This window comes from Stegodyphus dumicola, chromosome 10 (assembly GCF_044657685.1).
Source record: "Stegodyphus dumicola isolate Sdum_Otavi_A_Nest chromosome 10, ASM4465768v1".
In the NCBI taxonomy this organism is placed as follows: domain Eukaryota; kingdom Metazoa; phylum Arthropoda; class Arachnida; order Araneae; family Eresidae; genus Stegodyphus; species Stegodyphus dumicola.
The window spans coordinates 160535382-160562571 of NC_140777.1; the positions used below are offsets into that span (position 1 = coordinate 160535382).

A 27190-nucleotide genomic window follows, 5' to 3' on the forward strand; every position below is an offset into this window, starting at 1 on the left:
TTAAGCCATTCCGAATATTATTCCTTAGAAAGCTAATCTGTGTTAAAACAGAACCATTTTTGGAAGTTTACTATACTTCAGCAGTTAGCACAACTATGTTATTATAAACATTCATACATATGCTCATAATATAAGCATAACGATCATAATAAACACGAATATGAACTGACCAAGCGAAACGGGAATGCAAATTATTAAGATCTTGATAGAAATTCAAACATGTATAGTATTTGGGTGGGAGGAAAAGAATGCCGAATGTAGCGAAATTTTCTACTGCTTTCGCAATTCTCTGACCATTAGAAGGACAGGCACCTGTCTGTACTCTTCGTGCACACCAAAGGTTATGTTAATGCAGAGAAAGGGGGAATAGCTATTTCCGGGAGTATGACTCACCATCTGACATTACACATTAGGAAGAAAAGTTGTTTATTTACTTTCTGCTTTGGTACCGGGAAAAATAGCGCATTCATTAAAAAAAAAAAAAGCACTAAAAGCAAAAAAAAAAAAAAGCACTAAAAACAAAAAAATAAGGGCTTTAAAGAAAAAGTAAGCACCTATAAGGGCCTTTATATTTTATTTTCAAATATAAGGACTTATAAGCACTTATAAGGACCGCTACGAACCCTGGAACACTATATGTTTAATTATAAATATTAATTTTTTTGTTAAAAAATATCTATTCTGTAAAAGCATTATTTGAAGATAAATATACATATTTAATTAAAAAGCAAAATTTTGTACATTTTACTCAGATACAATTTATAATTAATATCAAAAATAAATTAGATATACAGTACAAAATCTCTAATCGGGACGTCCATTATCCAGACCTCAAAGCCCCAAACTCATGCATGCGTGTAAAGCCAGTAAAGTGTTTGCCCATGCGTGCTTCTGGTAGTGAAGGAAGTAACAGAGAATGTTATTGAAAACGAAAAATTTTTGATTGACAAGTTAGTCGGTATTCTCGACACAGCAATTACAGGACTTGAACAGTGGTACTTTGTAACTGAACAAGAAATTATGTCTGTTTATAGAATTAAAGAGAAAGTATTAGCACAAAAAACGAAGCAACTTAAACAACTTACATTGATAGAAATGTTTACTAAAGTAAACAAATAAATATTAAGCTTTTTTTTGTAAATTTTGATATCCTTTAGATTATAATTGCTCTTTATTTCATAAATTACAGTTTGATATTTTTAATTGTATAATTTCTGCATGCCATCTTACCAAAACTTGATGACCTATAATCCAGAAAAACGCCTAATCCGGAATCGCTGAAGTCCCGACGAGTCCAGTTTACGGAATTTGTACTGTATTTCATTTTGTTAAAAAAGGGGGTAACTAAGGATTTTAGGAATAACCTGAGCAAATAATGATCACATAATTTGCTGAGATTTTCAGTTTATTTTTTAGTATTCCTAAATAAATGTTTGTTATAATTTTGACTTTTTGGAGGAAGTGAGAAGAAAGAAAATTTTCTGTTGTTAACTCTGTTCTGACGTTGATTTTAGTTCCTCTAGCATTGCCACACGATCAGTGTAGGAGAGCTGGGGAAAGGCGGGAATCACAGTTTCTACAAAATTCATAAACACTTGTAATACAGTCTCCAACATCTATTTAATCATTTATGGAGAACATGGATTTGTGGAAAACTTATCTAACCTATATTTAAATTACTACAACAGTAACATAAATATATTTATTTTAAGAAATTAAACTAAGTAATTAAACAAACACTATATATTATGCAATAATGGACTTCAGAGTAATCTTAAAATTCTTTAAGTCATTTTCTTAAAAATGTTCATATTCAAAATATTTTAAATCAAAACTACGCGTTTCCAGTGCAAACTACTTATTTTTTACATAATACCAATACAGTATACTTTTAAGAATTTTCTAAAAATGTTAAGGCAGCTTGAAACTTTGAATGAATATAAGAGTACCTAGAAATTTGAAAATTTTTACACATGATTGAAGGTTTCTGGCATACAAAGCTCATCTTCTTAAGAATAACTGGGAAGATATCTTTTTAAAAGAAAGAAAAACAAAATGTTTTGTGGAAATTATCAGAAATTTTTCTTAAACCATGCTTTCAGTAATGCGATTTTTAAATTTTAACATTCAGTTTCCTTGCCAAGTGATGCCCAGATGCTATAGTGGTTAAATGGTGCTAACTGCTATACTGATGGGCTTGGGTTCGAATCCTAGAGAAAGCATGGATGTTTGTAAGAAAAAGGGCACTCAAAATGCAAATCAAGGTGAAAATTTTCTCGAATGGTTGGTGGTAGGGGTGTTCAAGCTCAAAAATGGTATACAGATGTACATTATAGTGCGCTGAGACTATACAATCTATGGCAAAATTCTGCAGTCCTGCCCATTTACCTATACTTGTTCTTCCTAAGTACAAAACACAGTTAATTTGATATGCATAGAAGTAATTCTATTAACTACTGCAGAAAACATCATTTAAAAAATTTTGACTTCATGCACACTTTTTTTTCAGTTTTCCAGTTATTTCATTGAGCAATTTCTGTAATCATTTAACAATGAATTTATTTTAAATTGCTTCTATGACTTATTTCACAATTTCTCATCATTTTGCAGTTAGTTTAGCTTCAAAAATTTCTTTTCTATGCTCATGATTTGTAAGACCTAAGCATTTTATGGATTTAATGTTTTTCATTGTTGCTACCAGATCATATTTTTTTTCCCACAGGCTCATGTATACCAAACATTCTAATCACGATTTTCTAACTTCTTAGTAATTTTAATAGATGTCACTTCAGAAGTATGTAAATGATCTGCATCTTTACAAATTCAGATTGAATTACTAGATAAATCATACAAAAATAATTGATGTAATTAACTTACAAATCCTTTTTAGGCTGTATATTTGCATAAGTTTTAACATCAAACAAGCTCCCTCATACTTTTTTCTCCTTTTTCCTTTCTGTTCTTTTCCTTGTACAAAGTAAAGGAAATATTGCAATCTCAAAAAATTTCGGGTATCATATTTCAACGAAAATATCCATTTCAATTACTCTCGAAACTATTTGAACAATGTTTTTGTGTGACAATCAGCAAGAGGCGCAACAACTTCTGTCTCGCCTCACAGCCTCTTTTTGGGCGGCGCCGTTGGAGTAACGAGATCGCTACGCAATGCTCCCGGTACGAGTCTCATTCCTGTGTGTATAATAAAATATATTTTTATATTGAATGCTCTTCATTCAATTATGGAGTCAGATCAACTAATATACCACATTCAATAGCAACCATTCCTCAACATCTGTACGCAAGAATGGAATAAGGGACTGTTTTTGCCCAAAAGGATTGTAAAGTGGATTCAGAAGAGGTTTTTTTCTTGATGATGAGTAGCTGTAGAGTGATGAAATTTTGTATATGGGACTGCTATAACACTTAGTTGTGCATCTCCCTTTTTTGGTGCAATCGGCAACAAACAAATCGTACATAAACATATATATATACATATATATTCCCACTATGTTACCTGGCTTGGTGAGCTTAGTTCTTTTAGTCTTGTATGTTGGTAAATTGTGCATTTTGTGCTTTAAAAGTGATGTAGTTCTTATGTTTCAGTTAAGGTTTTTATGCCTTTAGTTTATCAGCATGCAATAGTTGTAGAATTATCAACAATTTAAAACACAAATGGTGAGTTAAGCCTAAAGAACCGCCGATTGTTTACATTTTAAACTCAATAGAATAATGAACTCAGTTTCTGCACCTTCAGTGTCTTTTTGCAGAGTGGGACCAAAAGTAAACTTTCAATTTTGCATACCGAAAAATCTGCCATCTTGCCCGCTGGCCAAATTGCTTATTTTAGCATATAAATTCTAATTTTAATTGTAAAAAGTGATTCTTTAACTGTTTTTCTATATTTTACAATTTTTAATGAAGATGTTTTGAATTATGTATTTTTGCTTTGCGCAAAGTAGGAAGTGAACTAATTGAATGAGAAATATAATTCTAATAAAATTCGAGTAAATAAGTTTAAATGAAATGCAGTAAGAAATGTGTATAATTTAATATACAATACAAGGATTTAAAAAAAAAAAAAAAAAAAAAACTTAAAGGGCATTAGCCCAGAAGAGCTATTAATTTCGTTCTGGCATTTTGCGTTGATTCACTATAAACAGCAAAACATTTTTTTAAATTGGAAGATCAAAAGTCTTCTCAAGTTGGAAGATCAAAAATCTGTTACAGTATTTGTAGTACTAAATGCAGTATAAACCATTTGGGTACCTTTCATAAGAGCAATTTCTTCTTCCCCCCTTCTTGGTTGAAAAAAAAAAGTTTGTGGACCCTGAAAACTATTTCTAAATGACTATAAAAGCAATTTTAAAAAAAATGTTTTTGTGGGCCATAAATCATGCAAAGAAAAACAATAGCAACTCTCATTGCTGAATCAAAGTAGTTCCATACATCCACATAACAGCCATTGACCAAATATAGCAACTTATCTTCTTGCTTACTTATCATTAAACAAGTTAATGTTTAATGATAACATTTAATGTGATAATTTGCCATATTTTTCTCTACTAACCATTATGAAATTATTGTACACCTGGCAAATGGACGGAATTCCAACTGTTTTATGCCTACTAAATAAAAGATTTTTGTAATAAAAGAAAGTTTTTGTTGTTGTTTTTACTTCAGCTTACTTGTCTGACAGTAACACCAGCGCAAGCCCACGAAAATCCTTGTAACAAGGAGCACAAAATACGCCTCTGGTTGGTAACAGCCTTGAGCACCTTACAGGTGAGAGTAAAATTTAGCTCAGTTCTGCCCCAATTTTGATGGAAAGCACCAGGGGGGAAGGGGTCCGAGGGTCTCTCACCCCTCTCCCCTGCCACCAAACCATATGAGAGGACTTTCGGCTCGCCGCATATTTAGAAGGCCGCCATGTCATACCGACATTATACATTTACAAACATCCATGCCTTCTCCGGGATTCGAAAACGGGCCCTTCAGCGCTGCAGTCAGCGACTCTAACCAGTATACTGACTGGGCGGCAGAAAGTTTCCTGATGAAAGAAATAAGAAAAAGCATTTATGAAAACACAAATTCAATTGTTTTGAGAAAATATGAAAGGAAACAATGAAAAATTAGAGAACAACTGTAGGAATTTTTGGTCAATTCTGATCCCTATGATGTGAAAGTCCACTAAAAATATCTGACCATATTTCTTCCCATGAAAATCAGTGAAGCATCTTCTCTTTGTAAAGTTACTGGGCACTTTCATTTGCTCTTCCCAACATTGTGTGTAGTGGACACTGGTCAGATTTTTCATCTGACAAGTGTAATAATCAAATGGCTAAAGCAGATTTAACTGTGTTTTTAACAAATTCCTATTTATAATTAACTTTACAAAGCACATATATTAATATTCACATAATGACATAATCATATTTTTCAGTTGATTAACTTTTAATCTTGAAGCTTTGAAAAAAATATATGTTACATTTTATACTAGATTATTATAAAACTACACATAATATACTTTAATTACAGATCACATCTGTGTACAGAAAAAGGACCCAGGCAGGAAACGGCTTTTTAAATGATGTATACTTTAATCTAAATAAGGATTATGGCTGAATCAGAGTACTGAAACAAAATTGAGGTTAACGTCAGTATGGGGCACATATTTTTGAAAGCTGTAAATTCTTTACACCTAAAATTAAGATGCACACTTAATTAGATAGCAATTTACTTCTACAGCATATTAATATGTTTATATTATAGTGAAGAAATAAATGGGCCTAAATAGATTGTAATATCAATTGAACATTTTTAATGACAGAGATTAACTTAAACATAGTTGCGTACAGCAGAGAAAAAGGGCGAAGTTTTGGAAAATATGACCTATTGTAACCCTTTTTCTGCATCATCTCTCCTCCTTGAAATATTTATCTAGTTTAGTTCTTATTTTAAAGGGATATAGTAGTTACTTCTACTTCGTTTTTCACTGCCACTAACAACGGACTGTTTCAGCCTAATTAAATTGCAAAAACGAAACTTGATGTTACGTCATCTGGAAAGCCGAGTCATGCCGATAGCTGATTGGTTGTCGTGAGATGACGTCATGTCTACTTTTGGTATAAGTATCTCGCGTCACTCTGGCTCATCCCTTCTAGTTCCTGTTTCTTGGCTCCTTGGTGTGCAGTTTCCAACCCCTATTGGAAGACGTCTTGCGATGCGTGCAGTCCAGTGATAAGTTTCGTGGTTCCAGTCTACAAGATGACTTTTCCCGAATAAGTTCTGTGGTTCCAGTCTACAAGATGACTTTTCCTGGATTCTTAAAAGAGGCTACAATGTGAGTGACTGCCGTGGGCGGCATCCATGTTCTTCATGAAGGCGGCATTTAACATAAGTTAGCGGCGATGTTTTTCTAAGTTGTGATTCCTCGTGTTTAACTACAGTGAGCGGCGTTAGGCCGGTTTTAAGTGCTCTCAAGGATTTAATTTAATTTTCAGGTGCCTTCTTGACCATTAAGCATGGACTTATTGATAGTGTAGCTAATTTCATTAAAACCGCATAATTTCTGTTTAGGATACGTTTTTCGCGTATTGAATGCCAGTATTTTGGAGATCAGGTAAAATATTATTTAATATATGAAAATTTTGATAATGGTTATATTATAATTTTTAAGTTTCTGATATTGTTTAAATTTATTAATTGTGTTTTTATTTTTATATATTGTTAATAAATTGGTTAAGTTTAAAACCTTTTATTGTCTTCAATGTCTGCACAGCACATAACCTTAGGGAGCTTCTATTGCTACTGCTGCTAAATGTTTAATTTTGCAACTTTAAACTTTGCTTTTGCATCACGAAGAAGTAAGAATGGTATACATATACATACATACGTAATAAAAACAGTTACGTCATCATCACCGCGCGGATAAACGCGAATGGCGCATGCGTCAGGAGAAGCTCTCTTAAGCTAAACGTCGTATTATAATTTATGACACAACAATCCCCCTTTCGACGTTTGGCGGCTGAAAAAAAAATAAACATTAATCATTTACAGTTATTCCAATTAATTTACAGCACTTAGAATATTTCAAAGGAGTCAATGTTTTTGTCAGTACATCAGCAGGCATTTTCTCTGTTGGCACATATTTAACGTCTATTTCATTTCTTTCATAAATTTCACGAATGAAATGATGCCTAATATCTATGTGTTTAATGCGTGAGTGATAAACAGCATTTTTCATAAGCTTCTGTGCACCTTGATTATCACAATATAAAATGGTTGGATAATCAGCAGTAAAATTTAATTCTTTAAGGAAACGACGTAAATAAACTGCTTCTTTGGCACTTTCTGAAAGACTGATGTACTCTGCTTCAGTACTTGATAATGCAACAGTTTGTTGCTTTCGTGATTCCCATGTTATTGGATTTCCAGCAAACTTGAATAGGTAACCTGTATACAATTTTCTAATATTAACATCAGACGCCCAGTCGGCATCGGTATATCCAATAAGTGCTTTTCCAGTCTTTCGAAATTTTAAACAATAATTTTTAGTTCCTTTTAAGTATCGAGGAACGCGCTTTGAAGCCAACCAGTGTAATTTTCCAGGATTGTTATTAAATTGGCTCAGGTGATTGACGGCATATGTAATATCCGGCCTAGTAAACACAGAAAGATACATAAACGAACCAATTAGACGGTGATAAGGTGCATTGTTCATTTCTTCTTTTTCAGTTTCAGAAGGACACATTTCTTTACTTAATTTTACACTAGGATCTAAAGGAGTTGCTACTGGTTTTGCATCTTGCATATTAAACCTTCATAGAATATTAGCAACATATTTCTGCTGAGATAAACTAATAGAATTATATTTACATCTTAATTAAATTTTATTCCAAGACAATAATGAAGTTTGCCTAAATCTTTAACACGAAATTCTTTAGAAAGATAACCTTTAAGTTCAGCATATAAATCACAGCTATTTGTTGCTATTATTAAGTCATCCACATATAAAATTAGAATTAACTCACCTTGAGATGTTTTCATCCTGTATACACACTTATCTGATTGTAATCCAAAGTTTTTGAGTTTTTTGTCTAATTTTTCATACCACTGTCGCCCACTTTGTTTCAAACCATAAAGAGACTTTTGCAAAGCATAAACATAATCAGGATTATTTTGGTCTTCAAAACCATTAGCTTGTTCCATGAAAATCTCTTCTTTTAAATCTCCGTTAACATAAGCCATAACAAAATCTAGTTGATATAACATAAGGTCTTGTTCAGCACTGTATGCAATTACAGTTCTTAGAGAACTTGCTCTGGCTACTGGAGCAAAGGTTTCATTAAAATCAATTCCAAGTTCCTGTGTAAATCCTCTAGCAACCAATCGAGCTTTTCTCTTTTGAACTGTTCCGTCTGCATTATATTTCGTTCTAAGAACTCAGCGACATCCTATTACCTTTTTGTTCTGTGGTCGCTTTACTAATTTCCATGCACCATTTTTAACAAGTGCTTCATACTCACTTTGCATAGCCTTATGCCATTCTTCAGCATAACTTCCATTTAATGCTTCTTCTAATGTCGTATTTGTATCTTCTTCCTTTTCTATGTTTATATTGTGGTACTCCTTTTTTGGTCTTCCTGGCTTCCCAGTCTTGATTTTCTTTGGACGACCTGGCCCCCTTTTAATCTGCATTTCAGGTAGTGCTTCGGAATCAGAATCTTCATTATCAGATGATTCAGCAGATGCTTCTGCCATATTTGAGGGGGTCTTCTGTTATTTCATCAGCCGATATTTGCTTTACATTCAGAGGTTCTTCCTTCTTTTTATCAGGAATATTTTCGAGAAATAAAACTTCTAAATCTTTATCATAATTAGTACAGTTTTCAAAATCATCTATGAATCTAACATCTCGGCTCATAACGATTTTTCTGGAATTTTTATTCCACAGCCTGTATGCTTTCAATTGAGTATCCTACAAATATATGTTCTTCTGATCGAGGATGGAATTTCCCTTTAGACCTTATATTAAGTACAAAACATTTCTGTCCGAATACTTTGAAGTGAGATACAGTTGGCTTGATGCCAAAAAATAACTCATAAAGTGTTTTGTTTACTCCCAGGCTTCGATTCGGGCAACAATTACGAATATAAACAGCACAGTTCAAGGCTTCAGCCCAAAAGGATTGGGGAAGATTACTTTGTAGTAACAAACACCTGGCCATTTCAGTTAAAGTGCGGTTCATGCGTTCAGCTCTCGAATTCTGTTGAGGAGTCATTGGTGCAGAGAATTCTTGTTTAATCCCGCATTCTTGAATATATTTATTAAATTCTTCTCCGCGATATTCGAGACCGGTATCAGTCCGAAGGATTTTTATTTTCTTTCCTAGACGATTTTTGACCGCAGCTTTGTATTTAATGAATGCATTTTTCACTTCATCTTTAGTTTTAAGAAAACTGACTTCGATATAACGCGATTTGTTGTCTATGAAAGTAACAAAATAATGTGAACCAGGATGGGATGGGACTCTCATAGGTCCACACAAATCTGAGTGAATCAAGTTCAGTAATTCATCACTTTGAAATTTTGATTCTTTTTTGAAAAGGTTGCATAGTTTGTTTACCTCGGATACGCAGTCTTTTAGAGATTCAGTGTTATTAAAATTTAAATTTCTAACCTGTTATCAGACTTAAGTCTTTTCAAATCAGGCTCATTTAAATGACCTAATTTAAGATGCCACTTTACAAAATCACTTACCTGTGTTATTGCAGCTGTTTCAGTGCTTGAATGTATATAATAAAGATCACCATCATGAATAGCCTGCACTAGTATAGATTCATTTGGTTCTATTATTCTAGCATGTCGTTCTGTAAAAATCACTGAACGATTATTTGCAGTAGCTTTAGATGTTGACAGCAAATTACATTTTGATTCCGGAACACATAACACATTTTTGAGAGTAAGTTTAATTGTCTTATTTTCGTTAGGTACCGTTATAAGGACAATTCCTGTAATTTTTGCTGTTTTGTCAACTGCTAACTTTATGGTTGAATTCATTCGAGGGTGAAATTCTGAAAATAACCTTCTGTCATTGCACATGTGAGATGTACAGCCACTATCTAAGCACCATGAGGAGGTCTTCTGATAAGCATTGTTTACAGCTAAACTAATCCTGTCTTCATAATTAGAAGCCATCATAGAACCTTGATTTCCCTTATTAGATTGCACATATTTTCTATCAGCTATTTTCTTTCTGCATTCAGATGCCTTGTGCCCAATTTTCAAACAGTAATTACACTTCAAATTTCAGAAATTTCTTTCAGCTGGAAAATTTTTGTTTGAATTTACCTTCCATTTTTCATTTTTCTTCTGTTCTTGATTTCGTCTTTTATAATCAGTATAGTATGCATTCTGAGAATCTTGAGACGTTTTCCCTTTTCTTGCTTCCCATTCTTCTAACATTTTGATTTTCAAAGATTCAGGACTAGGTAACTGATCTCTTGATTCGATGGCGCATCTAAAATTTTCAAAATTTTCTGGAATACTATAGAGCAGAAGAATCGATAATAAATCATCAGCTATGTCAATTTCCATTTGTTTAAGTTTATCAACTATTTCGAAGAAATTATTCAAATGTTCAGACATCGTTTCGCTTTTCCACCATTTTTCTAAATAAAAGCTGTTTTAATAATGTAGCCTTCTTCGCAGGTCCTTTCGATTCATATACGGCTTTGAGTTTATTCCACACAGCATTTGATGTCACGCAGTGCTTTATATGACACAGTTCACTAGGATTAATAGCAAGAATTATATCTGAGTGAGCTTTTTGATCAGCTTGGAGCCATTTCTTTTCATCTTCGGTTCCTTCAGCAGGTTTTAGCGCTTTACCGGTCACATAATCCCAATGGTCGTTTTTAATCAATACTGCTTCTATTTGTAATTTCCAACTGTCAAAATTATCTTTTCCGAGCTTTTCTATAGTAGTCAAATGCGACATAATGTAATACAGCCTCTCACAGCCAAAAAAAACAAGATTGAGCGCTATAAAAATAGGCTTAACTGAATGCTGATCAGTTCTTACCGTTGATTAGAAGTAACAGTTCTTGCACTGAATTAGGCTTAAGAGTTCAATGCTCGAAAACTTCAAAATGTTCATTTTAAAATAAGTATTTTGCTAATTAGGCACAATTGAAACGTTCCTGGGACCATAACCATTGAAGAAATAAATAGGCCTAAATAGATTGTAATATCAATTGAACATTTTTAATGACAGAGATTAACTTAAACATAGTTGCGTACAGCAGAGAAGAAGGGCGAAGAAGTAAGAATGGTATACATATACATACATACGTAATAAACAGTTACGTCATCATCACCGTGCGGTTAAACACGAACGGCGCATGCGTCAGGAAAAACTCTCTAAACGTCGTATTATAATTTATGATACAAGAGTTTATATTATAGTATATCATATGCTGCTTCACTTCTATAATATGGAAAATCATTGACATGGCCCCAGTATGTCACACAGGTTTGACCCATACTATTTTTGCTCTTTCTGCAATGATGTTTAGGAACATGATAATGTACATTCATATATTGCAGTCATTGTGCAAGTAGTTCAGAAATCTATTATAATATTATGGTATGCTAAGCCAAAGATTTATTATTAATTGTTACAGTAGTTATGAATCCAAATGAAAAGCTACCTATTACATATCCAGACACTTACAAAAAGAAATTCGGGTGAGAAAAAGAAATTCAGTTTGAGAAAGAATGGTAGCTATCTTTAATGATCATCTTTGGGTTTCATATAAACTCTACTTTTTGGCTGATAACCTGTATCACATTAAGATGGGGGGTAAACTTCATAATGAATGTTGAGGTTATCTCTTATCCCTATTCTTAAAACTTGCGGCTAGAATAAATAAAAGCTATAAATAAATTATGTATACCATCATTTATTTACAACATGTTTGGTTTTTTGTTATGGATTTAATTAAATTTCTTCTTAGAGTGCTTTGCTTTTTTTTTTTTTTTTGTCCAGCAACATAAAATGTTAAAGAAAAAACATAGCAAAGAATTTCTCAAGTGCGTTACATACTTAATTACTTAAAGAGTAAGACATATAATCAAATAATTAATTATTATTCATTATTGCATCAATTGATGCATGATTTGTTATTCTAAATAAATAAACAAATTATAAAATCACATTTTTTCTTAAAATTAAGTGGATACATTACTTAATACAGTATGAGATGCAATCATCTGGAATATTATTCTTTGACATCTTAAACAACATTTCTAATTGCAGATTTTCTAAAAAGAGACAAACAATAAAATAATTTAGTTTTTTAAATATGAAACATGTACATGGAATGCTTTCTATTTGATAAAAATGCCTCGTTAAGTTTTTATGGGATACAAAAGCCAATTCTCAAATTCTAGAATATCTATGGCAGACTAACAGACCAAATACTACATGAAGACTCTATTTATATATCCAGTATTTTATCAGAATTTGTGAACCAAACACTAATTATGTTGCATTTTGAAAATAATAGAAAAATTTTGGAATTTAAGTAAATGCATTCATAAAAATGATGCAAAATTAATGTTTTTTGCAAAATTAATGTGATGCAAAATTAAAAAATGCAATTATTTTTAAAAATTGCAAAATTAATGTTTTTTGTGGTAGTGCAGCAAGTTTTAAAACTTGCTGCATTATCACAAAAACTTTCATTTCTAAATTATCTGTTAAGCATCTGGCCAAAATGAAAAATCTAAACACATGATTCCTTACCTAATGATTCAATTTTTAACGAAGGAATAATCACTTCATCTATCACAGCTTTTGGATAAACTTCTGAAAATGTTAAAATTGATGCTAAAATAATTCGAGAGTTTTTCATTCCAACAATCTAGAAGAATAAAACCACAAATATGTTGATGCAATGCATTCAAAATTTTGACAAGCATTCATGTGAAGTAGAACTAAAAAATAAAGATAATTTACATATGCATTCCCATTAAATTACTTATTTGGCAATAATTAAGCTGCCATACTATGATATGCAAAGACTCTTTGAAATAAATAAAATGTTTTATTTCATTTCTATATTCTATTTAAAACTGCATATTTAATTGTTTTGTTGTATTTATACAGAAGGAACTAGTAAAAAATATATGCTAAATTTTACTTTGGATGCTAGGAAACTGCAACAGTAACTCACAACACACTTGGCTATATTTTTAATGATGATTCATTCAAAAAAAAAGATAAAGTTACAGGTTTTAAAATAAGAGAACTTCAGTATTAAACGATGAGCCATCTAGTTGCCTTTAAAATAACCATTTCTTTCATTTTCTTAGAAAAAATATACATTATCATGGAAAATCCTCAACAAACTGTCAGAAAGTTTGGAGGTATGTACAGACTTTTGCCATATACAAGAATCATTTTGTAAGTCACGTTAACCATGCTATAACTTGCATAAGGTTAATATTTTATGCATCTGAAGGAAAGTGGAACATGTTTACAATTGCTATCAAGAAAATGGTGCTGGGTGTCAGTCAGAACGAAGACGTAGAGGACAACGACGAATGACAGAAATGAGAAGCATGACTTTGTTATAAAATTTTACATAAAATAAGTATAGGAAAGTACTAGTTAAAAAGCTGAAATCTTGAAATATACCCCAGATCTTCTACACATCTCTGCCTATGATAAGGAATGTACTGAAGGCATAGGCTGTGTGTTATTATGTCTGTCATTTTGTTGACAGTATACATTTATCATGTCCTCCTTATTTGCAATGCTATCCATGCAATGCTATTAGTTGCTCTTGTTTCAGAATCAAATCGAAGTCACACATACTTAGGACAAGAGAGTAGAAGATGATCCTGTAGCTTCATCAGAGAGGAATATGGTGTTGTACAGAAGTGCTAGATATTCCACCCGAATCATGATGCAGACAGGACTGCAGAATGATGACCTGTTGTACTGGGCATTCACAATCTGATCTTCATGATGAGAAAACATCAAGGAATGTTTTCCTGTCATGAGTCTTGTCATGTGGCAAATGACTGTGATTTTAGTGGATGACAGATTCTGTTGCCTTGTGATGAAGCAGGTCATGCTATTCATTCCAAGTGAATATGGCATGCCTTATATAAAATCCAGTTTTAAACTTCAGTTAATTAACATGCCAATTAATTAACAAATCTTTTTCTTATGCAGATGATGTCCTGAAATTAGACACACAGTAGAATAAGTAATATCCGTATGTGCTTCATAGTTCAGTGTCTCTCTTCTGTTATGCAATGATTGATAACGCTCACTAAACTTCTGTACCAGAGAATGGTAGAAGTCTACTACATGTCAAATAAATTATTGCCTAATGTGTCTATATTTGAAATACTCACTCAGTGTATAACAGTTTAATGTAGTAAAGGAAAACTCAACACTTTTTTTTTAGCTCTGCATGACAATGCCGTGTTTTTTCTGTCATGCCTGTGGTTTTCAAATATGAATATTATTCCATTTTATTGCCATACACTTCAAAGCATAGTTTGAAACAAATTGACCTTTCTATGTGCTGCTGCCAGGTAATCATTATACACACATGTTCTCTAATGGTGACATTTACCACATATTTTAAAGTAATTTCCAAATATACATACTGAATTTTCTGCATTGTGACATATTTACAGGTTATAACATGCTACTATGATTATAAAATGAGCACTATAATTTTAATTATTGAATTTTGTGCGAAGATTTTTTTAAAAAATAATTAGAAATAACACGTAAGCACTTCTGATTATCTTGTCCTAACAGCAAGCATAGATGATGAAGTTAGTATAGAAAGGTGCCGAAAAGAAAATAAAAAGTGTTATTTTAACCAAAAAAAAAAACTGTATCTGTAAAAATAATCTTTTATGAATGTGAGAATTAAAATCCAATTTCAGTTTCTTTCATCACAATTTAATGATTTATGAGAATGCTCATTTCTAATCCAGTATCCTAAGATTTTTGAATTGTTTGCAAAAATTAAGTTGCAAAAGACCAGTAACTGATTTCCAGTATTTAAACACATTCCATCATTTTCATAGATTATTGTATCAGGTCCTGTGTTGATTATATAAGGTGCATTCTACTGCTATTAATAAATGTGCCTGTCTCGTTTATCACCAGCTGTTTATTGGATTTTGCCACAGATAGTGCTGTTGTGAAATTAATGTAAAGTGTAAAAAAAACCTTCACTTACAGTTGCAAAAAGGGTAGAAATAATGACCCTACATAAAATGGTTTCTCTGAACATAAAATGAGTAAGAGGGTAAATGTGACCAAGACAGCTGTTCATCAAACTGTCAGTAAATTAAAAATTTTTGGAAAATTTATAGACAGTAACAGAAGCAGTCAACCATGAAAAACAAGTGCACATGATGATTATGTGATAAGAAGGATGGTCATAGAATCTCTAAACGCTTCCTGCAGTAAGATTCAACTTATTCTTGTTGCAAAGGATACCAAAGCTAGTTTAAGTACTATTTTAAGACATCTGACCACATATTTTGCCTTATTATTCCATAAACATACAAGGAAACTTTGACTTAATCCAAGTATGAAAAAGAACCGACTGATTTTCGCCAGACAGTACAACAGTGGAACATGGTGTTATTTTCTGATGAGTCAAGCATGCAGGAATTTTCTGCATAGGCTATGAGTGTTCAGCGCTCAAGAGGATAAAGATATGATGACAGATATATGACTGCAATCATGAAACATTCTTCAAGTTTGAAGATATAGGGTGCAATGTCTGTGTCTGCAACTGCTGCTCTGTTTTTTCTGCCATCTAAATCTAGTATGAACGGAAGTTGGTACCTTAATTTGCTGCATGAGAAGTTGGAGCTTGACATGGATGTTCATAGATATAAAGCTTTCATGCATGATGGGGCTCTGTGTCACAGGTCAAGGAGTGTTAAGAATTATCTGGAAAAAGAGAAAATCCAAGTGCTTAACTGGCCAGGCAATAGACCAGCTTTGAATCCCATTGAGAATCTGTCAATCCATTTAGAAAAGTAGTCGTGGAAAAGCAACCATTCAGTGCTACTGTTGAAGCAATAAAGCATGTCTCATGTACAGATATTTCTCAAGTTTACTGTCAATCTCTTATTTATAGCATACCTAACATGCCTGCAGCAGTGATTAAAAATAAAGGAAGTGCTGCAAAATACTGACTAAAACTTAAATAACATTGTAATTCTATTTTGCTCTTTTATAAAATATGTTATTATTGTGGAATTCCATTAAACCTGAATTTTCTATGAGTAATCTTAAAGTTTGAAAATGACTGCATATTGAAACAATCCTTAAAACTGAGCATAAAACTGATGCTCAATTTGGGATCACCTTGAGAAAATGGAGTAGAAGCACCCAAGTTTACTATGGCACAGTATTATGTTCATATGGCCTTTTTTTACTTGACATGCATTTCGTAACTAACATGCATTTTGTAACTGACTAACTTACAAATCATTTATTCCTTTAACACTTAACATTCTTTTCCAACCACAAATTCTACATCAGAAGATAACTGAGCATAAATGTATTGATATAAAATTATGAGATTCAATAAAAGAAAATATTTTTTTAAAATAATACTTACTTTAGGATATACAATGTGATGAATAAGTGCAATGGCAGTGGCAAGGCTAATCTGCTGCTCTAGATTTAAAATTGCACTTAAAAATAATGCTATCGCAGTCTCACTTAGAATAGCAGAATTCAGAATCTTGCAGAATTCTGGTATCTAAAATGAAGAGAAAAGCATTATTATTATTTTGTATAAATATTGTTGAAACAATTTATATTTGTACATTTTTTTCATATTAATCAATGAAAGTTTAAAAATAAAATAATGTAAGCTATGTCAAAAATTATAATATTTGAATTAGTATTGCCTATGATGAAAATTTTTATAGGAAAAGAAAAGGCAAGTTTTTTTTTATTCCAACTCTAAAGCAAGTGGTAATTCTTATGCAATTATTATTAAAAGCTTAAACTTTGGAAAAATACATTTAAAATACTTTTTAATAATGCAAATGAATAAGCAAAATGTTACAGGCACTTTTCTGTCAGTTCCTCTCAACGATGAATAAAGTCTGCACAAGTTAATGCAATAGTCTATCAGCAGCTTAAGAAACTGCAAGCCAGATGCTAAATATGCAGATAATATTGCAACACTGTCTGCAGATTTCTTTTAACCCTTTCCAGCATGCTACCTTTTAAAATTGGAGTTTTGAAAAAAAAAAAAAAAAAAAAAAAAAATAGGCAGTCTAATTAGGCTTAGAGGAGTACACAAGTAAAATTTTGTGAAGATAAGATAGCACTTATCGTTTAATTCTGTGAGTGTGCCCGCTTTGGGCACACTGATTGAATAGAGCTTCGAAAAGAGTGCTGAAACGAGCATTGTTGTCAATGAACTGACCGATGAGATGCGGAGAAACAAAGAATACAGACTCTCAGTTGTTCTAGAATATCGGTGAGCCCGGTCTGGGCACACCTAGGGTTTGCTGTTTGATTTTAGGCAAGATTCCAAGGTAAAAATTTTAACTAATATAGAACAAGGAGATTAGAATGCAGTCAAAAAAATAACATAGAAATTTCTTTTCAAACAATTCCTTTTATACCCTAAAAAAGTCTGGAAAATTTCTTTGAAAAATGAGGGTCTCAAAAAACTAAACATGGCTAAAATATATGGACTGGTTTGTGTTGAGCTGCCATCTACTATAAATAAAGAAGGTTCAGAGTAACCTATAAATCCTTTTTCATTCAATTTTTCTGTGCATATAGAAGGAAATTTTTAGGTGTATCCAGACCGGACACACTGTGCCGCAAAGGGTTAAAGTTAGTCCTGCATCTATGAAACTAGTGTTTGCTGAACTAAAGAGAAATTCCATAGAACTTTAATCTGAAGCCTTGAAGTCTACTAACTGGTTTGGAGCTTGAAAGTCATTAAACTCCTGAGTCATCGATAAAATAATTTGCTGCTGAAATAAATCACTCTCAGAATGCATTGCAGTTCATCAGCCATCATATTTTCATAACATGCAACTGTTTAGTACCTTTGCAGATAGATAACAGTTACTGTCAACTGCATGTTGAAAGAAACATTTCAGGAATCTTTACTTCCATCAAATCTGATTTGTTGTTCTATGAGAAGATTTCCCAGAAGTACATTATCTTCTTCCTCTCCTATGCAAGATAGAGCTGTAGGCAAAACATTTTCTCTAACATTGTAAAATGTCCTAGGTATGTATGTGCAATAGATCAATCAGCAGAAAAATTTTGGTGTAGAAACCATCTTGGTACTGCTGAAAGAAATGTGCTTCTCAAAAAATTTTCTGATATTGTTTATGTGTCACTATATGTGATAACCCCATAAGATAACTATGCACACGATGGCACAGATGCCACTTCTCTAAGCTAAGTCATGTAGTCATATGACTACATGACTATGTTTTCTGATGCTGCACTCATACCTTATCATACATATAATAAAACAAAAAAGAGTACTCAACTAAGCATCACTTTGTAAAGGTTCCATTTGGATCCTGTGAATGCTAGACAAGACATAGTGTTTCATAATGTAACAAACTTTGCTAAAGTGTGAGTGGCATATTCAATTCTGCAATGCTATGGGCTCGTTGAAATTTCTTGGTTTTATTACTGTCATCAATTATCAAATAAATTTGCTTTCATCATTAATATTAACATTATTCTGATCACCTTGATTAATACTGAAATTTTTTACTAGTGTGAATATTATTTATGATAAAGAACTTACTACTGACTTCAACTGAATGCATTGTATGAGCTGATATAACATTCACAAAGTTAATAAAGAAAAATTGATAATATAAAGGTGATTACATTTCTTTTCTACAAAATAGCTATTTATTGCAAATGAAGTATATAAAAATGTTTATTTATAGCAGATAGCAAATAGTATTTATTCATAAACTTTTAGAAACTTTTCAACTCAGTCTTTCATTGGAATTTTCCAAATAAGAAGTAATTGTTTAAGAAAAGTCTTTCTTGGTGATAAGAAACACATCTGATTTATTGGAATAAATATATGAATTAGATTAAAATACAGATGGTATTAAGTAACCAGGTTAAAGGGATAATGAGTAAACTATACACAATGTCCACAAAATCCTTACCCAGCCTTTATTTTCGGAAGCTTTGGTCACAAACATTTATTTCCAATTACTAAACTGCTTTAAATGACACAGATTCAAGCTTTTTTTTTTGTCTAAAATACAAAATCTAACTTTCTATATGTTTCCTCGACCCCTATACTTATATTTAGGAAAATTTTGTACTCATTATAAAAAATAAAACAAAAAAAGTTCAACTTCTGTAGAAAAAAATTGCAAAATCACTGGTCATATTTAGGGTTTGTGCACAAATTTATCAGCACAATGTTTGAATGTATATGTAAATAATAATAAAAAAAAATAGTAACAGTTTATAAAAACGTTTCTGATGTTAGAAGATGAAGTGACTTCTAAGCAGATTATTGTGAAAAGTAATGATCAATAAACTTTTTCAAAATGGGTATCTTATATTCACAGAATCTTATATAATTTGTATTCTAGAATACCCTGGCAGATTCTGTATAGGTACAAAGCCAACATGTAATATCATTTACATTAATTAAAAATATTTGCAGTTTAAGAAATTTCTGCACAATTACCAGGTTATGATTCTAAAGTAATAAAACTTTATGAGAATATTAATATATTTTTAAACTTCAGAATAATACATTATTTGTGAAAAAATTCTTTAAGCTTCCCAACTGCAACAAAATTATAAATTAAAGACACTAAAAAATCATGAAAAAACAACATTGAATGCTGTTTAAAGAGGAAAAAATTAACATTTTTTAAAAATTTATTTATTACCTAACCCTTTACTACAAATTGAATATAAAATCAAAAATCACAGATTTTGAAATTAAATATTTTGTCAACTTTTGTCATACAGGAGTCAAACATTTGGTGTTCTATTTTTTATAATGAGAACAACATTTTCCCAAATATATGTATGGTACCAGAGGAATGCATAAAATTTTAAATTTCATAATTTAAAAAAAATTCTTTCAATTTAAAAATGGCAAAACACATATCTTTGCATTATTTAAAAAATTTTTGTAACAGGAATTAAACATCTAAGACCAACAGTTGGGAAAATAAAGGCCAGGTGAGGACTTTTGTGAACACCATGTATAATAATGAAGCAGATATTATACAAAAATTAACACAAATGTTTCATTTCAGCAAGGTTTAAAGAGAAAGTATTGTTGAATAAAAATAAAGAATTCGGAGCTTGAAAAATTTAGTTACAGTCAGAAAATCAAAACCTCTACAGTTATTCAGCCAGAAGCGTGTCAAACTATAGCTGATCTTGAAAACATATTATCATACTTCATTCTGGAAGCAGATGTCATTAGTGTTTTCCTGATTTTAAAAAATGAAAAGGTAAATGAAATTTTTCATGATTTGCAAACAAATATGAGTTACTCATTTAACTGGAAAACACAGTTAAATAATACTGTCAAATTTAAATCTGCAGTACCTGAAAAATTCTTTTATAGTAGTTTGTCAAAATTTCACACATTCTTTCCTGAATATCACAATAGCTCTGATTGCATGTAAAAGGATTTTTTAATTTAAAATTAGAAACTTTTTTGAAGGACACATAACAGAAACAAATTGAGTAGCTGTAGAACTTGATTATATTGAAAGAAATGATGAAAAGAAACCTTTTCTGAAGGCAAAGAACACAATTGGAATGAATCAGTAATTCTACAGAAAAATGTTATTGCATTAAAAGAAAAGGTAACACATTCAGAAGGTTTAATTCTTATAAGAAGCATTCTTCTTAAGCATTCCTGAGGTAAGAACAGCTTTGAGTTGCTATGAATATGGAAAGCCTGGATTCATTCAACAAAGCCAAGAGTCATGCTTATTCTCCTGCCAAAAGGGAATTTTTTCATACAATAAAGCATTAATTAAAGATCCTAATTTTACTCTGATAACTATAGTTTACTGTAGAAAAGGGGCAGAGTGTGTGCCGAAGAAGATTTTTATTCTGTTGCTGGAGAAAAAAATGTAGCAAGTATTCAAGGAATATGAATTGGAACATGTGACTCAATATGCATTCAAGGAACTAAACAAAAGATAGGCCTGTACATTAGCCTAGCTGATGGCCAACAGTACTTTACTGAATGTTACATAACACAAGTAATGGTGGAAAGAGATGGAAAGTAAGAATTACGTAGCGTATTCGGAAACTAAGTACCGTTTCATTCTAGCCCCGTCACAGCTCTGTGGTAGGCGTCCCGTGCAGGCGCACTAGCCTTTCTTGTTCACTGACTTTCAATTATCGCCATTTTGGTTGCTCTATATGTTGTGTTTTCAGTTTGCTGTGCACATTCAAAATGTTTAAGACAATTAGTTCTCCCGATGACTGCGAGATTTGTGCCGTGATTAAATTTTTGAACACGAGGAATGTTAAACCGGCCGAAATTTATCGTCAAGTGACAGAAGTTTACGGTGAATACGCGATAAGTGATGGAATGGTGAGAATGTTTAATGCAGGTTGAACAAATGTCCACGCCGAGGCTCAAAATGGTCGGCCTTCTGTTGTCACCGATGATTTGGTAAAGAAAGTTGATGAAGCAATTCATGAGAACAGACGCTTCACAATGACAACTCTTTCAGAGGCATTTCCACAAATTTCACGTACTGTTTTGTTCGAAATTGTGTCTGACCTCTTGAATTATTGCAAACTGTGTTCCCCATGGGTTCCAAAAATGCTCACTGATGTTCACAAAACAAAGCGACTTGGTAGTGCCCTGACATTTCTCACGCGGTACAGTGATGAGGGAGAAAACATTTTAAACCAAATTTTGACAGGTGATGAAACTTGGGTGTGTCATTTCACACCAGAATCGAAACAACAATCGATGGAGTGGAGACACACTCGTTCTCTGAAAAAACAAAAGTTCAAAGTGACAATGTCATCACAAAAAATCATGTGCACTGTCTTCTGGGATAGGAAAGGCGTTTTGTTTACTGTAAAGAATTTCTTCCCAGAGGTGAAACCATTAATGCAGCACGATATTGTGAGACTTTAACAAAACTAAGGCGTGTCATTCAAAACAAATGAAGAGGAATGCTCAGTAAAGGAATTGTGTTGCTCCATGACAATGCTCGGCCCCATACTGCTGGTGTCACTCAATCGTTAATTCGACAGTTTCATTGGGTGCAGTTTGATCACCTGCCGTACAGCCTGGACTTGGCGTCGTCCGACTATCACTTGTTCCTGCACATGAAGCACGAGCTTTGTGGCAAGCGCTTTCGATCTGATGATGACACGAACAATGCTGTGGAGTCGTGGTTATCGAAACTGGCGGGAAGTTTCTTTGACAATGGTATACAAGAACTGGTCACTCGCTATGACAAGTGTTTGATCATTGATGGAAACTATGTTGAAAAATAGTTTAAGACATGTATTTTCATGTAAAAATAAAATTGGATTCGAAAAAATTGTTTTACTATTTTTTCTTCAAAAATGGTACTTAGTTTCTGAATACGCCTCGTATATGGTTTTGCTGGCCTCCAAGAAGCTACGCATGATTAGACTAGCCATGACATAAATTTTTTGGAATCTGTAGGCATTTTACTTGATGTAATGAATAGCTATTATTTTTTTAACAACCAAGTATCTGTTTGGGATGTTGGGAAGTTGCAAGTATCTGTTTGGGAGAGAAGTCGATAACCAACATAAGATGGGATAAGTAAACTATTTTAATTTATACATGCCCATTAGCATGAAGATGAAAGAGAAATTCTTAGCTTGGAATAAAGACTAGTATCTGCTAGCTTTACATGGTAACATCTTCCAAGAGGAGTATAATATGTAAAAAACTGTATTAATTACAGTATGTTCAAAGCTTCAAATCAAAAGCAGATGAATTATTACATAAACTGTTCATTCACAAAGATTTCCAGTCAATACAGTTAATCTCTTCAGACTGTTTCAAAGACGAAGGGTTGGAAAAATTATATCTTCACAAGTGAAGCTGTTGCTATTATAGCTTCCACTACCTAATGCTACAGCTAAGAAATAGGCCATTAGCCTATAGAAGTTTTATTCAAATGCAGAATTCATCACAGAAATAATAGCAAGAACAAAATTCAGTTTCTTTCAGCTATTATGCAACAAGCTTTTTACATAATGACATCAAAAAATCAATAATTCATATTTATCATGTAGAAACTAATTCAAATGAAAGGTAAAATCAAGATCTGTAGCCACATCTAGTTGCTTTGGAAATAGATCACAACAGCTTAGTTCCAAGACACGTGCAAACATGGTTGTTCAAGAAGCATTTTACAACTGCAAAAAAATTTGAATGTTGATCCTTCATTGAAACAATAAATAATCAGAACACGAGGAAAACATACAACAGAGATATTTTCTCTCTTACATATCAATAATCTATAGAAACAGAATAACAGATGGAAATGTGACACATGATATACAAGATTACATAATTATATGATATTAAAAACAAGAGGCTGCCCAAAAGATATCTTATTGTTATAAATTTTATATATATGTACATGATTTAAGTGAAATTATACATAAAATTGTGGTATTTCTTGTATAGTCTAATATGAAATGCCTTGAAAAAGCCAACTATACTGGAAAAATAAGATTATAGGAGCAAGTCTATTTAACATTGAGGTAAATGGCTGTCTCAGTGAATTGGCAAGATATTGTCAAGCTGGTGATGTTCTTGGCTACTAATTTTTATCGCCAAATTTGGCATTAAAGAAATCGAAGATACCAAAATTTTGTGACGGGAGAACTATACAAGACAGGAGAGTGTATCAGTTCTCAGTTTTTAGTTTAGAATTGAGCTCAGAGTATTGCTAGATCTCCCTGCGAGCTTCGCTCTTTAGATAAACTCTGCATTGTGTTGTGTTTAACTTAAGTTTGAAGAGGTAACAACTGGTTGTGCTCTATCATATTGAGAAGAGCTGCACGAGTTTTTTTGTGGACAGTTCTAGAATTGCAAAGCGTTTCTTTAAAGAAAATAAATTGTATCAAGTTATCATCTGTTCTCTGTATATGCAAACCATCATAAAGCCATATACATGCAACATTACTTTGCAGTAGATTTATGGTTTTGATAGACATTTGTTCAAAGAATAAAAAGCTGTTAATGTCTTAATTACTTTAATACAGAAAAATACTCTTAATAATTGCAGCAGCTGAAGCTAAAATAAAATCTGCTAATTTGCTAGAACCATGAAAAAAAAAAACATAGTATTGAATTTATTTAGGTTCTTGTAATAAATAATGGGTACTTAATCAGTTATAGTCTCATCAGAGGAAAATGGATTTTGGCATGTTTTAATTCTTAAAGAGAGAGAGAGGAAAAAAAAAATGGTTACTAATCAGCATATGCACATAATAGTTAAAGTTTGATATATATCATATGCCATTGATTTATATTTCTTCAGCTACTGAAAATTTTCTCAGTTTTTCCTTGTCATATATTTTCAATCTTTGATTGATGGAGAAAGATGCTGCAGCCTTTTTTTTTCCCCCAAGAAAAAAACATTCCCCCCCTCCCCAAAGAAAAAGAAGTTTGTGAAAATGGCCATGATATGGAATTGTGCTTTGGAAAAGAATCTACCTTATCACCACCAAAAAGTCGCATTTCCAGTATGTTTCTATGTGTTGTTTATTTTAAATCATTTGCTTGCAAAATTATATTAAATAAAATAAAAATTTATATTATTTTTTGGTATATGTATGGTAAATAAATAGCATAATATGAGCATTGAATGAATTAGTTATGTGCATCAAAAACCATCTGTTTCTTTCATGGCTAAAATGTGTGAATTCTCATTTCTCGCAAAAACTGCTATAACTGACAAGTACCAAATAATGCTTTTGATTCATTTCAGCATTTATTAAAAACAAAAAAACTTTCAGTTTATTTTTTTAACTAAAGCAAATCAAAATGTTCAGAATAGATTTGTTTTAGTTATAAGAATAGGTGTACAGAAAATTTTTTCCAAAATTTTCAAAATAGTTCAAAAATATTTAGTTATTTACATATGCCTGATTTTTGACACTTTAGTCATCTTGCTTCCCAGTACTTTTTGGTAGCAGAGTTACAACGATTAAATGGAGAGAATGGGTTTAAATGTTCTTTGTTTATAAGCAGCACAGTCATAAAATGACTCATGAGTCAAATGTAGAAGAAATGAGCACTGATGCAATCATGTCTAATTAAAAGACAGAATAATGCCATAGAGTTATATGTAGTATGAGGAAAATAAGAGATTTTAGATACCTTTCCAGGATACATTGCCAAGTCTCTTGGACAGTAATAACACATTATGGCTTCTTTAGATTTGAGTTGTTTGTAGGTGAAAGTCGTAGCTTTTATATATAAACAATTAAAATCTAATAAATCCATAGTGTGAATGTCTTAGTTTTGTTTTCATTTTCAGCTTGCCTAGAATTTTAGAAAAATTCTGGATTTAGAATAATCATTAATATTCCTGTGTTCGTCATTTTCTTCATATGCATTTTATTCTTCATTTGGTTTTCTCCAAACATTTCCAAGATTTTTGTCTCTAAATTTCTTTTATCAAATTAACTGACTGTTCTTGCATAACATGATATATCTATACCAGCAATTCTCAAACAGTGGTACGCAAAGAAAGAAAGTATCTTTAACTGTTAAATTCAAAAATTAAATACTCCAACATCCTGCTTAAGTTTTGTTTGTCTAACACTCGTACATTTACGTGATCTGAGCTTTGTTCAAGGTCAATAGCGGCTCATAGATTTTAGCAAAATAATCCGTTTTTATTTTCACAAATACTCTCTTAGCCATGGAGATAACAAAATTTGTCATAAATGATGTTTTTAAAGAGTAATGGAAATGGATGTTGCATTTAATAGGAAATAAAAATAAGTTCCTATAAAAAGATAATAGTATCTTATTGATTCTTGTAGAGTTGATAAATTTATTGGCATATCTGCACTTTATGTCGCCACTATTTCTGGGCTCATATTGCTCTACATTTAATTAGAATGACTAAGCCTAAAAGTGATGATTCACAGGTGATGATCCAGGACAATCTACTAGCACTAAGAATATATATATATATAAAAAATTGTTTATAGAAAATATAATGAAAGTTATCATTTGGTTTACTTGGAATGGAGATAAAATGGACCCTCAACCTCAAGGTGCTCTTTGCTTTAAATTATTATTCAATCAAAGTATGAATCCACAGTTTCTTCTTAAAAGACATCTATCTTGAATTCTACGCATGCCAGTTTAAAAGATAAATCAGAAGAATATTTTATGACGAAATTATCAAAGTTCTAAAATAGTAAACAAGTAATGAAAGGTTTTGTTACTTCAAGTGAAAAAGTTTTTGAAGCTGGTTACCTAGTAAGCCTAAGAATTGCAAAGACTGAGCAGGCTTACATTATTTGAGAAAACTTACTATATTACCAGCAGCTAAAGATATAATTTTAACATAATTCAACAAAAACGCGGCTAATGAACTCAACAGTATTCTGACATCAAATGATACAGTAAAATGACCAATTCATGAAATGGCAAATTCCATAAAAGAGGCCCTTATTCAAAAAATAAAACACAGTGAGTATTTTGCATTGCAATAGGATGAAAGTACTATTATAATGAAGTTTGTTCAATTATTAAATTACGTATGTTTTGAAGAAGACAAACAAATTGCAGAAGAGTATTTATTTTGTGAATCTCTTCATGATAGAGAAATTACAAATGAAATTTTCAAAGCAATTCACAATTTTATGTCCGAGAATGATATTCCTTGGAATAAATGTGTTGCGTATGCTGTGATGGAACTGTGGCTTTAACAGGAAAACATTTCTGTGTTATTTCCAGGGCTGTGGAGTTGGTAGGGAAAATGACCAACTCGGACTCCTGGAATTTTAGACTCCGACTCCCTCATACACGCACATATATATGTATATATAAACATATACACATGGGTTACAGCTTATTTTTTTAATATAAAAGA

General features: G+C 32.0%; 1 protein-coding gene across 3 annotated transcripts in view; it reads right to left on the reverse strand.

Annotated features, from left to right (window-relative positions):
* Positions 1-27190, reverse strand: part of LOC118191089 (Fanconi anemia group E protein-like) — a 104872-nt gene that overhangs the window by 31558 nt on the left and 46124 nt on the right. For all 3 annotated transcript variants that reach the window (XM_085825774.1, XM_085825773.1, XM_085825772.1), the window contains 3 exons: positions 16678-16821; positions 12810-12927; positions 12250-12325 (listed from right to left, as the gene is read on the reverse strand). In XM_085825774.1, coding sequence (XP_085681900.1) covers positions 12250-12325; positions 12810-12927; positions 16678-16821 — 338 coding nt within the window. The remainder of the gene's footprint in view (positions 1-12249; positions 12326-12809; positions 12928-16677; positions 16822-27190) is intronic.